The sequence below is a fragment of the Paroedura picta genome, chromosome 3 (genome assembly GCF_049243985.1).
Source record: "Paroedura picta isolate Pp20150507F chromosome 3, Ppicta_v3.0, whole genome shotgun sequence".
In the NCBI taxonomy this organism is placed as follows: domain Eukaryota; kingdom Metazoa; phylum Chordata; class Lepidosauria; order Squamata; family Gekkonidae; genus Paroedura; species Paroedura picta.
Genome location: NC_135371.1, coordinates 63,945,916 through 63,959,090, shown reverse-complemented (window position 1 = coordinate 63,959,090; position 13,175 = coordinate 63,945,916). Strand labels below are relative to the sequence as shown.

Genomic DNA, 13,175 nt, shown 5'->3' with positions numbered 1-13,175 from the left:
GCGCAGGGTGGTAAGGCAGCAGAAATGCTGTTTGAAGCTGTCTGCCCATGAGGCTGGGAGTTCAATCCCAGCAGCCGGCTCAAGGTTGACTCAGCCTTCCATCCTTCTGAGGTCGGTAAAATGAGTACCCAGCTTGCTGCTGGGGGGTAAACGGTAATGACTGGGGAAGGCACTGGCAAACCACCCCAGCTGTCAGAGGCTCCTTCGCAGCAGGCCTGAAGGGAGGGGGAGGGGGAGGGGGAGCACTCTGCAGCCTCCTGCCAGCTCTGTCAGGGTTCTGAGGCAAAGTGAAGGAAGTTACAGTTGGACACGACAGTTAGGACAGCCTTGGGGCAAAAAGGACTGGCACAGCCTATCCAAGCCCCTGTTCTCATCCCGCCCCCCCGGCAGCCCTACTGACCTCCTCTCCCTGCGGTGGTCAGGGGCAGATTGGCAGCGATGTCTCCAGATTGCCCCTTGCTGGGCTGGGTGGACGGGCCCTGTCAGAACTTTGGCTTCACGCCTCCCGACTGGCTGGAACTCTTGTCTGTCCTGGTGAGGGCCCAATCGGAAGGCGCTCGTACCCAAGACATCATCCCACTCTTGCCTATAATGTGTTTGCATTCCTTTTGTTCATTCTGCTCTCTCTTTGTTTCATGCATCATTTCTGTCCACCAAGCCCAGGTTATTTTCCTCCATATGTTCTCTCCATTTCACCTTTTTTGTCTGTATTGCATAGAATTCTAGTGTATGGTATAACCAGTAACTACATTGGTCATAGAGTATGGGAAATACAAAATCTGAGCTCAGCTTCAGAGATAAAAAAGTGTTCTGTCCTGCAATTCGTCATCATCATCATCATGTAATAATAAACCTGAAACTAAGAGCTTTTCCTTCAGTGTTTGAATCTGTTACAGTGCTGCCAAGTAGTACACCAGGGAAAGATACTGATTGTTATCTCTTTTAGGGTTCAAAGGACAGGAATATAATGAATAGTGCTCAGATAATAATATGCTGTGTATATTAAGCACATTCTCAAGACCAAAGCCCAGAACTGCACAGCTACAAACAACTGGCTAAGTACACTAGTTCACTTTAGTTAATAAAAGTAAAAATATCCAAATCTTTTGGGCTTGCTGTCAACAGAAAATAGCAGGTTTTACTATATGGAATACTAAATTTCCATATTGTTTGAGCTATACAATCTATTTTCTTCCTTCTCTGTTTTGTGGGAGGTGTGAATAACACAAGGCCATTTATTTATTTATTTCAGCCATTATTTTACTGAGTTTTTATCTGAAAGCAAGGCAGCATGCAACAATTAAACTCAAAATTAATGTAAGTTCCAGCCTTTTTCTCAGGACCGGTACTGGTGATAAAAGTAAAATATTATGATTCAAGCTCTTTTCATAATCTGCAAGGTATATAGATGGGTTCTGAGGATCACAGAAGGAAACCTGGTTAAGATCCAAGTTCATACATCGTCCATATATTTTCATGAGAAAACAACTCTCAAAGAAAAGAACTAGAAGCAGAAGAGTTGGTTCTTATATGCTGCTTTCCTCTACCCGAAGGAGTCTCAAAGCGGCTTCCACTCGCCTTCCCTTTCCTCTGACCACAACAAACACCCTGTGGGGTGGGTGAGGCTGAGAGAGCCCTGATATCACTGCTTGATCAGAACAGTTTTATCAGCACCGTGGCAAGCCCAAGGTCACTCAGCTGGCTGCATGTGGGGGAGTTCAGAATAGAACCTGGCATGCCAGATTAGAAGTCCGCACTCCTAACCACTACACCAAACTAGCTCTAAAAATACCACTAGAACAGTTATCATACAATTTAGAGCTGTAACTGCAACTTAATCATGTACATACACAAAAGCCAGACCTCTTGCAAGAAACAGAGGTTCATTTTTTTCAGCAGGTAGCCATTTCAGGTGTTGAAGCATTGGTAATGAAATTGACAGTCATAGAATTTCACAGCTTTTAGACTAGTGGATTGTTTGAATTAACAGAAGGCTTCAAAGGCAGAAGATGAGGAATAAGAAAGTCTGGGAAAACTGGGAGAAAATTTAAAAGCTAAATCAAACAGCATAAACCAAAAATGAACTCAGTGGACTCAGAAAAGGTAACCCAGTTTTGGACTGCAACATAAGTACCCTGGAATTATGAGAAAAAACATTCTTATTGCGGGGTGACTGACCAGCTAAAACTCTGCTACTAAAACATTTCCATGTTGCTTTAAGTGTTTTATGGAAAACTTGTATAACAAATAGGATTTTTATTAAAGCTGAAATATCTCTCCTGGACATTTAGAGATTTTCTGTACTGACACATAAAAATAAGGTTTGATTAGCACTTCCTAAATGAAACTGAATGACAGAATTCTCCTCTATATGAAGTACCTGGCAAAACTGTCATTACATTCTTCCCATCTCCTCTATAGTGCACAGGAGTCAGGATGGGCATAAACCATATTTTTGTAGTTTGGTTCAGTTTATAGCTGAACCACAAACTGAAACATGATCTGATATGAACCAGGAGGCTGGTTCACACTGGTTTGTATCAATATGCGACCCCTGTTCTCTGCTCCTGTTGCTTTTTGCAAGAAGCAAAACGCAGGGGGCTTCCTTGCAAAAAGTGGTGGGAAGCAGAAAGGAGGAACCATTTAAACTCCTGCTTCCTGCTCTTCGTGATCCACCACAAACTGCCATAACATGTGTGGAAGTTCATGGCAGCTCTTCAGCTTGTGAGTGTATGTTCACCCCTACATAGGAACTCTGAGCTAGATCATGACATTTTGCATTTCCCCACCACTCTGCTATTTTGCAGGGTAGGAAAAAATACAACATGAGTCCATGACGCATGCTGCAAAGGGACAGAAAAAGATATGCCCTTTTTATGTTCTTCAACATGCTTCAATTTCCAAAAAGCTGAAAAAGTAATAAAATAAAATCAAAGTGCTAAACTGCCTTTTTAAGAACAAAACACAACCAAACCACTTCAGTTAATCACTATTGCCTACTGACTAGTGCAGTAATTGCACCTGGGAAACACAGATCCAAACCATACTCTTGTAGTTTTTCTACCTTTATAAAAGGAATAATCTACCTCAAAGGATTGCTGCAAAGAGGAATAAAAGCTTGTAACCACTTTGTATATACAAACATTCTCTAAATATGTCTAATGATAAACAACTTTATCATCAATAAGACTCTGAAGTCACATCCATGCTCCTAAATGTGAATAAGATGGGCAATGTTTGCTGGGAACTCACATTTTGTGGGCAGTACTCAGTATCCTGATAAAACGACAGTCCTCGTAACATGTTGACATGGATGCTATAACTGCAGCATTTGTCCATCCCATCATTAATAGCTTGGTTGATCATGCGCATGGGGAAAGCGCAAACAGCAGAATTCTTCTGTGGCATCATGCTCCCTCCATGGCTTTCAGCAAATACACCAAAAAGAACCAGATCTGTTTCACTGGCACTGATTGTTTGGGCTAGCTTCGAGCCTGGCTTGGTTGCATGAGCTGCCTGTAGGACATTAAAAGTTACATCCCTCGAGCTTACCGAAAGTCCCCTCTTCCGCTTCCGCTTGTATTCAAAGCGACAACCCAGGCTCAGCTCACGGTACTCCCGCAAGTCATTATCCTCACTACTGAGCCGCACTATCCTGGTGTGGTATGATCTGGAGTTGGGGTTTTCTCTTTGGACTGTCAGGAAATACACAAAGCGCTTGTCTTTAAATGAATACACATAGTCAATGGGGTATGTGTCTTGGTACCCAGGCAGCACAGTTAAGTAATGGAAATAAGGGTCAAATCCATCTGTGGTACTCTTCAATCTTCGTATAGACACTGATTTGGGGCTGTATGTCTCAGCTATGGTCCTGTTGATGGTAGAGGCAACATAGAAGTATGATGCACCTTTATCAACAATTACAGTTCTAGTGCTCAAAGCACTAGCAACACAATCTGGACACTCAAAAGGTGTATTAAACTGGGCTGAATACAAGCACTTGGTTTCTTTAATGAAAGCAATGTTCCCCTGTATTTCAATCTCATGCAGGAAGCAGACTCCATGCTGAGAAGACCCACAACTGTAGAGCCAAGGTTCAAATGGATCCATCACCAAAATTTTGTTATCTGTGTCTTCAAAATCCATTGGCCCTTTCATTGGGCACTTGGTACAGATCTCGCACTGGCCACTACCCCAAGGACCAGTTGCTATGGTGGAGAGAATCGCCAGTTTTGAGTTCAGCATGTAGATCTTGTTCTGAAGAGCAACAAAGATTGCACCAGCAGGCTCATATGTGACTATGTTCTGGATGTCACTCTCAGCCATGAATGTAGGCAGATGATACTGCACTGTATAATCTCTGGTCAAGTTATAAGGAATACGTGGGCATTGCCAAGTGTTCCCAAGGGTTATTACTGGCAGTAATGCCAGCACAAGACAAAGCAGAAATGATATGCCCATAGTAGAGGAAGTAAGAGCAACCCAGAGTCCAGGTTTCAGATAGAGCTATCTCAGTTCTTCAGTTCTGTGTGAATATGCAGTCCTATCACTGCTTTAGAGCTAAAACAGAGGGAGAGAGGAAACAAATGAAAAGGGTTTTCAGCAATAAAAAGCACAAAGCTTGCATTTTAATGTTCTTAAGCATTTGACAGAACAGTTCTTAAAACCATTAGATTTCCTCTCTAAAGACTTTCAGCACAGAGCAATCCTGCCTATATGGAAATTATGTTGTAATTGTGTTTTAATCCTGTTTTGGATTATGTAAACTGCCTGAAGTACAGGATAAAGTAGGGTAAAAATAATTAAATAAAGTAATTAAATAAATCATAGAGTGTACCAGAGTCACTGTTAATATAAACCATAAGGTTTATACTATAGCAAAGGAGAAAACCCCAAAAATGTGCAGATCTCATGCATTAATTTGTATTACGGAAAGAGAATGTTTTGTTTCAGTAATAGGTTAACTGCTTTGGTTCTGTGTTATTGGGAGCAACAAACATAACATACAAAACAGAAGGAATCTAGATTAGGTATAGGATTAATCTACACAACACTCCCATATCCTGTAGTCCAGTTCTGCATGTACCTACAATTTAAAAGAAACAAAATCAAGCAGACTAGATTGTGAGCAGAACAGTTTGTGTTTAAATGGTTTTGAGGCCATTTTTGTCTGCCATACACTTTTTGCTGGACTGCTTAAGCGGACAGAAAGTAGATAATGGCAACTTAACTTCACAGACCGCAACTTGAAGAGAAGTTTTCCAGCCTTACATTTTAAGGCAGAAGTTTTATTGTAGCATACTTCTCCATGGCCTCTCTGAGATAGCATTTCTTTAGCTACTAAAGCCAATAGAGCAGGCTTTCCCAACCTGGGTTTTTTAAAACTTTGGGGATTCTGGATAGCCCTGAAAGGGTTTCCCAAATGGGTAGGAATTAATTTTTAATATATTCGTTAAATTTGTTAAACATTTATTGGGTGATATGACCATATATGGCTAATGGTGATAATGATTTATTGGGTGATATGACCCCAATGGCTAATGATGGACATGGAGAGGTTGGGAAGGGGAGGGTCCCTGTGTGGGCATGTACATAGCTATGTTTCCCAACCATATTCTGCATGATCATGCCACTTCTGTGTTTTCTCAAAGCCTGAAGAACGTTCCAGGGGTTTTTCAATGGCAAAAAAATCGAGAAAGGCTGCAGTAGAGAAAGGGCCACACATGTTGAGGCTTTCCTTCTAATCCTTGAAGCACTCCTGAGTGCCATCTCCTAATACCAATTAGAGAGAGAACATATGAGCAAATGGCATAAGAATAAACAGTGCTGAAATACATAAAAGAATCACATGTTTATGCACAGATTCAAATGGGTAGCCGTGTTGGTCTGAAGTAGCACAATAAAATCAGAGTCCAGTAGCACCTTTAAGACCAACAAAGATTTATTCAAGGTGTGCGCTTTCGAGTGCAAGCACTCTTCCTCAGACTGTGATCTTCTTACATGACAGGGAATATATAGCAAAAATCAATTATGTTACATCAGTAGACTGTGTCACAACCAAATACAGCCAATGATAATCTGTCAAAACAGCCAATAAATCCCCTAGAATTCAGTGTACTTCACAAAAACACAGGGAGAGACTAAACTGCCTGTTATCAGTGATCAAAGGCTTTGATCACTGATAACAGGCAGTTTGGTCTCTCCCTGTGTTTTTGTAAAGTACATTGAATTTGGTTGTGACAGTCTACTGATGTAACAGAATTCATTTTTTCTATATATTCTCTGTCATGTAAGATGATCATAGTCTGACAAAGAGTAAAAGGTAAAGGTAAAGGTGTCCCCTGTGCAAGCACCGAGTCATGTCTGACCCTTGGGGTGACGCCCTCCAGCTTTTTCATGGCAGACTCAATACAGGGTGGTTTACCATTCCCTTCCCCAGTCATTACCATTTACCCCCCCAGCAAGTTAGGTACTCATTTTACCGACCTCGGAAGGATGGAAGGCTGAGTCAACCTTGAGCCGGCTGCTGGAATCGAACTCCCAGCCTCATGGGCAGAGCTTCCAGACTGAATGTCTGCTGCCTTACCACTCTGCGCCACAAGAGGCTCTTGTGACGAAGAGTGCTTGCGCTCAAAAGCTCACACCCTGAATAAATCTTTGTTGGTCTTAAACAGTGGTCCCCAAACTTTTTATCACCGGGGACCGGTCAATGCTTGCCATTTTTACTGAGGCCCGGGGTGGGGGTAGTCTTTTGCCGAGGGACATCGCCGCTGCCTGAGCCCCTGATCCACTTGCTTTCCTCCAGGCGCCCCTGACTTCCCGCCGCCTGCTGGGGGAGTGCTGCCAGCAGCTGCTGCGCAATGCCACGCTGAGGGGAAGGCCCAGCCATGGCGGCCGCTGGAGAGCACCAAAGGTGAGCCGGCGGCAGAGTGGCAGGGCAGCCCCCGAGGCTGCAGCCGGAGAGGAGGATGAGGAGGAGCCGCGTCCCGGTACCAACTAATCCACAGACTCAAAAGTAAATGCCGTGAAATTCAGTGAGGCTTAGCCTCAGGTTTGTGTGCACAGGGATGCAGTCTGAATCACCTAGCAAGAATTTCTTTCTCTAGGACACAGCTGAGAACTTGGGAGGGGTGAAGAGCTATTAAAGTGATTTCCGGCTTCATAGAACACAAAGCAGCAAATCCACTTTTGACACAAAAGTCACTGGAAAGCCACCTCCAAGGCCAGCTCACTGCCAAGGGTAGCTGCCTAAGAACTAATTTGAATACATGTCTAGGAGTTGTGTCCCCCGCCCCTACCCCCAATCGCCATGTACTTAGCCTCCAACTCTGGATCGGATGAGAGGCACATACCACGCCTGGCTAGCCTCACTTTTGCTGGGAGCGCAGATCGTCCTCTAGGCAGGAACAAAGGGTAGCCCGTTGTCCAACAGATGCTGCCCTTGGCGCACTCTTCCCACAAGAGCCTCAGTTCGGGCAACAGGTGAGCCAGGGCTCATGAATCCCGCCCCTTGGCAGACGGGAACAGCCGAACTCGAAGTCGGCCGCGTTCCGCAAGCACCAGCCAGCCCGAGACTCGGGACCTTCGCCCTCAGAAGGGAGCGGCGGCAGCAGCAACTACAGCGCAAAGCCCCCCACCCCCCCGCGCCCAAAGACTCACCTTGCCGCCGTCGCGTGCTCTCTGAGCTCCCGCACCTTCCTCGGGCGGCTGCTGGCAAAGGCGGAGACAGTAGGAGGAGCGGGAGCGGGCGGGGATAACTCTGCCGGGCGGGACCCAAAATAGCGTGCCCCTGCCCCTCCCTCCTCTCGCCCTTCTGCTGCTGGCGGCGGGATCGCAGGCAACCTGCTGTCCCGCCCTGGAGACACAGCGCGTCCGAACCCTCCGTTCCCCGAGCGGTGGCGCTCAAGGCAGCACGGCAGTTCAGGGCTCTTCTCTAAACGTGTAGAGGCTTTCACACAGACACGCACCCCCTCGCAACCATCTTGTACTGGGCTGGTACTGGGCGTTCTGCGCAGCTACGGAGTTCCCAGAGATTTTTTTCTCGCGCGGCTGAAAATAAAGTTTTAGTGATTGAGTAAGAAGGGAGATGAGGCTGACTTTTCCGACTTCTTTTTCCCCTGGGAAAGAAATGCGGGGACTTCAACATAACCCCTCGCAATTCTTGGAGCTGGAAAAAGACAGGAAGGTAAAGGGTTACACATCCCACGCCAGCTCCCTCATCCCGCCCTTCTTCCGCTCGGCAGTGCTCCGGGGATGTTTTTTGGGTTTTGTGTGCGTTTCAAAAAACGAGGGGGGAGGGACGAGGGGGGTGGTAGAAATCACCGAACTGCCTACATTGCAAATTGCATGAGAAGTCACACACTGCATGGTAAGCAAGTTTTTGTGGGTGCGTGTGTACGTTGTCAAGTAAACATTGTAATGTTTGAAAGAGAAAGGTCTGTAAACATAGGAGATATGCCGGGCTGCTGAGGCCAGCTTTGCTCAAGTATTTATCGAGAAAACTTGTATATCTGGCCTTGGATCTGACCAAGCCTTGACCATTTAAGAAACCTATATTTTTCTTCTGCCCCACCAAATTGTACATCCCAGCTACTTAGAAAGAACACCAGAGATATCTGAAGATCCCTTCATGGGTCTCTAATGTCTCATTGAATCTTAGAATCATAGAATAATAGAGTTGGAAGATATCTCTTGGGTCATGTAGACCAACCCCCTAAACTATGCAGGACACTCACAACCCTATCACTCATCCACTGTTACCTGCCACCCCCTTGAGCCTTCACCAAGTCACCCTCTCCGTCAGATAGCTATCCAGCCTCTGTTTAAAATTGCCCAAAGATGGAGAACACACCACCTCCTGAGGAAGCCTGTTCCATTGGGAAACTGCTCTGTCAGGAACTTCTTCCGGATGTTTAGGTGGAATTTCTTTTGAATTAATATCATCTCATTGATTCTGGTCCGTCCCTCCGGAGCAAGAGAGAATAACTCTGCTCCATCGTCTATGTTGTTGTTAGGTGCGAAGTCATGTTCTACCCATCGCAACCCCATGGACAATGATCCTCCAGGCCTTCCTGTCCTCTACCATTCCCCAGAGTCCATTTAAGTTCACACCCACTGCTTCAGTAACTCCATCCAGCCACCTCTTTCTCTGGCCTTCCCTTCTTCTTTTGCCCTCATTCGCTCCCAGCATTAGGCTCTTCTCCAGGGAGTCCTTCCTTCTCATGAAGTGGCCAAAGTATCTGAGTTTCATCTTCAGGATCTGGCCTTCTAAGGAGCAGTCAGGGCTGATCTCTAGGAATGACCGGTTTGTTCGCCTCGCAGTCGAAGGGACTCTCAAGAGTCTTCTCCAGCACCAGAGTTCAAAAGCCTCAATTCTTTGACGCTCGGCCTTCCTTATGGTCCAACTTTCACAGCCATACATTGCAACTGGGAATACCAAAGCCTTGACTAAACGCATTTCTGTTGGCGGGGTAATGTCTCTGCTTTTTAGGATGCTGTCTAGATTTGCCATAGCTTTCCTCCTCAGGAGCAAGCGTCTTTCTTTGCTGCAGTCCCCATGTGCAGTGATCTTGGAGCCCAGGAAAATAAAATCTGTCACTATCTCCATTTCTTTCCCATCTATTTGCCAGGAATTGAGAGGGCTGGATGCCATGATCTTTGTTTTCTTGATGTTGAGTTTCAGGCCAACTTTTGCACTCTCCTCCTTCACCCGCATCAACAGGCTCTTTAGTTCCTCTTCACTTTCTGCCATTAGAGTGGTATCATCTTCATATCTGAGGTTGTTGATATTTCTCCCTGCAATCTTGATCCCAATTTGTGACTCATCTAGCCCTGCCTTTCTTATGATGTGCTCCGCATACAAGTTAAATAGGCAAGGCGACAGTATACAGCCTTGCCGAACTCCTTTCTCAATTTTGAACCAATCCGTGATTCCATGCCCGGTTCTCACTGTTGCTTCTTGACCTGCATATAGGTTTCTCAAGAGACAAAAAAGATGCTCTGGTATTCCCATCTCTTTAAGAACTTGCCACAATTTGTGGTGCTCCACACAATCAAAGGCTTTAGCATAGTCAATGAAGCAGAAGTTGATGTTCTTCTGGAACTCCCTAGCTTTCTCCATGATCCAGCGTATGTTGGCAATTTGATCTCTAGTTCCTCTGCCTCTTCGAAATCCTGCCTGTACCTCTGGAAGTTCTCGGTCCACATATTGCTGAAGCCTAGCTTGTAGGATTTTGAGCATAACTTTGCTAGCATGAGAAATGAGTGCAATGGTGCAGTAGTTTGAACATTCTTTGGCATTGCTCTTCTTTGGGATTGGGATGTAAACTGACCTTTTCCAATCCTGTGGCCATTGTTGAGTTTTCCATTTTTTTTGGCATATTGAGTGTAGCACTTTTACTGCATCGTCTTTTAAGATTTTGAATAGTTCAACTGGAACGCTGTCACCACCACTAGCTTTATTATTGCTCAGACTTCCTAAGGCCCATTTGACTTCACATTCCAGGATGTCTGGCTTCAGGTCAATGACTACCCCATCGTGGTTATCAGGGATGTTAAGCTTGCTCTTGTATAGTTCCTCTCTATAATTTTGCCACCTTTTAAAAATCTCTTCTGCTTCTGTGAGGTCCCTAACATTTTGGTCCTTTATCATACACATCTTTGCATGAAATTTTGTCTTCATATCTCCAATTTTCTTGAAAAGATCTCTGGTCCTCCCCATTCTATTGTTTTCGTCTATTTTTTTGCACTGTTCATTTAAGAAGGCATTCTTATCTCTTCTAGCTTTTCTCTGGAATTCTGCATTCAGTTGGGTGTATCTTTCTCTTTCTCCCTTGCCTTTCACTTCCCTTCTTTCTTTAGCTATTTGTAAAGCTTACTCAGACAACCATTTTGAGTTCTTGCATTTCTTTTTCTTTGGGATGGTTTTAGTTGTTACCTCTTGTACAATGTTGCGAACCTCTGTCCATAGTTCTTCAGGCACTCGGTCTATCAGATCTAATTCCTTAAATTTATTTGTCACCGCTACTGTATATTTGTCAGGGATATGATTTAGTTCATACCTGAGTGGCCTAGTGCTTTTCCCTACTTTCTTCAATTTAAGCCTAAATTTTGCAACGCTGATAATCTGAACCACAATCAGCTCCTGGTCCTGTTTTTACTGACTGTATAGAACTTCTCCATCTTTGGCTGCAGAACACATAGTCAATCTGATTTTGTGTTGACCGTCTGGTGATGTCCATGTGTAGAGTTGTCTCTTGGGTTGTTGGAAAATAGTGTTTCTATGACCATTGTATTCTCTTGACAAAATTCTACCAGCCTGTGCCCTGCTTCATTTTGTACTCCAAGGCCAAACTTGCCTGTTATCCCGGTTATCTTTTGGCTTCCAACTTTAGCATTCCAATCCCCCATGATAAGTACATCATTTTTTGGCGTTTCTTCTTGAAGGTGTTGTAGGGCTTCATAGAACTGGTCAACTTCATCCTCTTCAGCAGCAGTGGTTGGAGCATAGACCTGGATTACTGTGATGGTTTGCCTTGGATTCGAACTGAGATAATTCTGTCATTTTGGGGATTGTATCCCAAGACTGCTTTTCCTACTCTCTTATTGATTATGAAGGCTACTCCATTTCTTCTGCGAGATTCTTGTCCACAGTAGGATACCTGATGGTCACCTGAATTAAATTCACCCATTCCTGTCCATTTTAGTTCACTGATTCCTAAAATGTCGATATTCAGTCTTGTCATCTCTTGTTTAACCACGTCCAGCTTGCCTTGATTCATGGATCAGACGTTCCAGGTTCCTATGGAATAAAAATCTTTACAGCATCGGACTGTCTTTTCACCTCCAGTTACCTTCACAACTGAGCGTCCTTTCGGCTTTGGCCCAGTCACTTCATTCATTCTGGCGCTACTTGTACTAGCCATCTGCTCATCCCCAGTACCATATTGGACACCTTCCGACCTGAGGGGCTCATCTTCCAGCATCATATCGTTTTTCCTTTTGGAACTGTCCATACAGTTTACTTTCTTTTCTTTTTCTAGTGAGGCTAAAAGCAACACAGGGGCATTTTGTAAGAGGAATAGCATTGACTGATTGATTGGATTTTTATTTCGCCACTTTTGGAAACTACTTGTGGCGGGTAATAACAATTACATAAATCCCCTGTTAACTCCCCTGTTAAAACCCCAAAGAAGACCAAATACAAGATTGGCAGCAATATTCCCCCCATGCCCCACCCAGCTTATCCAGACAACCCTCTGCCTCAGGGTATGGGGTTCGCCTGATGTGCTAGTGCAGCCTGAGTAGGGACCCATTTAGGGAAAGGGTGAAAAACTCTGCTACCCTATTACAACATCTCTGCTTCAGTTCTCAATCCCTAGTGGCTGCCTTAAAAACAGTTCCTGATCATTGCTCACTAAGAGACACATTTGGAGATCTCATAATTCCCATCTTTGAATTTGATCTTTGGTCAATAAGGCCTAATACAGCAGCTAAGCACTTGGAACTTAAAATTCAATTAAATGTATATTAGTAAAATACTTTTTAAAGTGTATCATATTTATATTTAGTTTTTTGCTGTTTCACATTGACCCTTCCTATGCGTACTGTTACATCCTCATTATAAAACTTTTGGCTGCAGCCTGTCTTATTATTCATCACTAGTTCTGTAGCACTTGTGAAAACACACAAACATTATCCTGGTTTCAATTAAGGAGAACATAATTTGAGAGCCTGTTCCTGTAAATCTATACTTAATAAGCTATGCTTGCAATCAGGGATGCCTCTTCAGATTTAATTGCATATGGGAAGATTTCAGTAATGAGGAAAAAGCAAGGTTTAAGTGCCTGCACTCAGATACAGCCAACAATCACTGTGTGTTTTAATAGTATGTGTGATCACTGTGTATTGTTTTGTAATAACTATATCAGTGTTATAAACACAGATGTCACTCATTTTTTGAAAATATAGAGATTCTCGCTCTGGTATGTAGAACCATCACTAGAAGCAGGTAGCTGGTCAGATATGTAGATGTCCCTGAAAAAGCAATCACATGGTTACTCCTGGAGTATGGTATGGAATGTTTTCTAATTATTTTCTTACTTACAGTCCTCTCTGTATAGTCTCACAACTCACATTGATTGCAGTTGGATTATAGCCTTAATGACAATTAGATC

The 13,175-nt window shown here is 44.0% G+C and overlaps 1 protein-coding gene across 3 annotated transcripts in view; it reads right to left on the bottom strand.

Moving 5' to 3' along the window:
• Window positions 1–7,871, bottom strand: part of MST1R (macrophage stimulating 1 receptor) — a 110,692-nt gene extending 102,821 nt beyond the window's left edge. For 2 of the 3 annotated variants that reach the window (XM_077326037.1, XM_077326039.1), the window contains exons 1-2: window positions 7,660–7,871; window positions 3,253–4,560 (exon numbers count right to left, since the gene is read on the bottom strand). In XM_077326037.1, the coding sequence (XP_077182152.1) occupies window positions 3,253–4,461 (1,209 nt within the window). In that variant the 5' untranslated portion in view covers window positions 4,462–4,560; window positions 7,660–7,871. Of the gene's footprint in view, window positions 1–3,252; window positions 4,561–7,352; window positions 7,566–7,659 lie in introns of those variants that run through there. The other variant, XM_077326038.1, reaches the window with a different exon arrangement.
• Window positions 7,872–13,175: the final 5,304 nt, after the last annotated feature.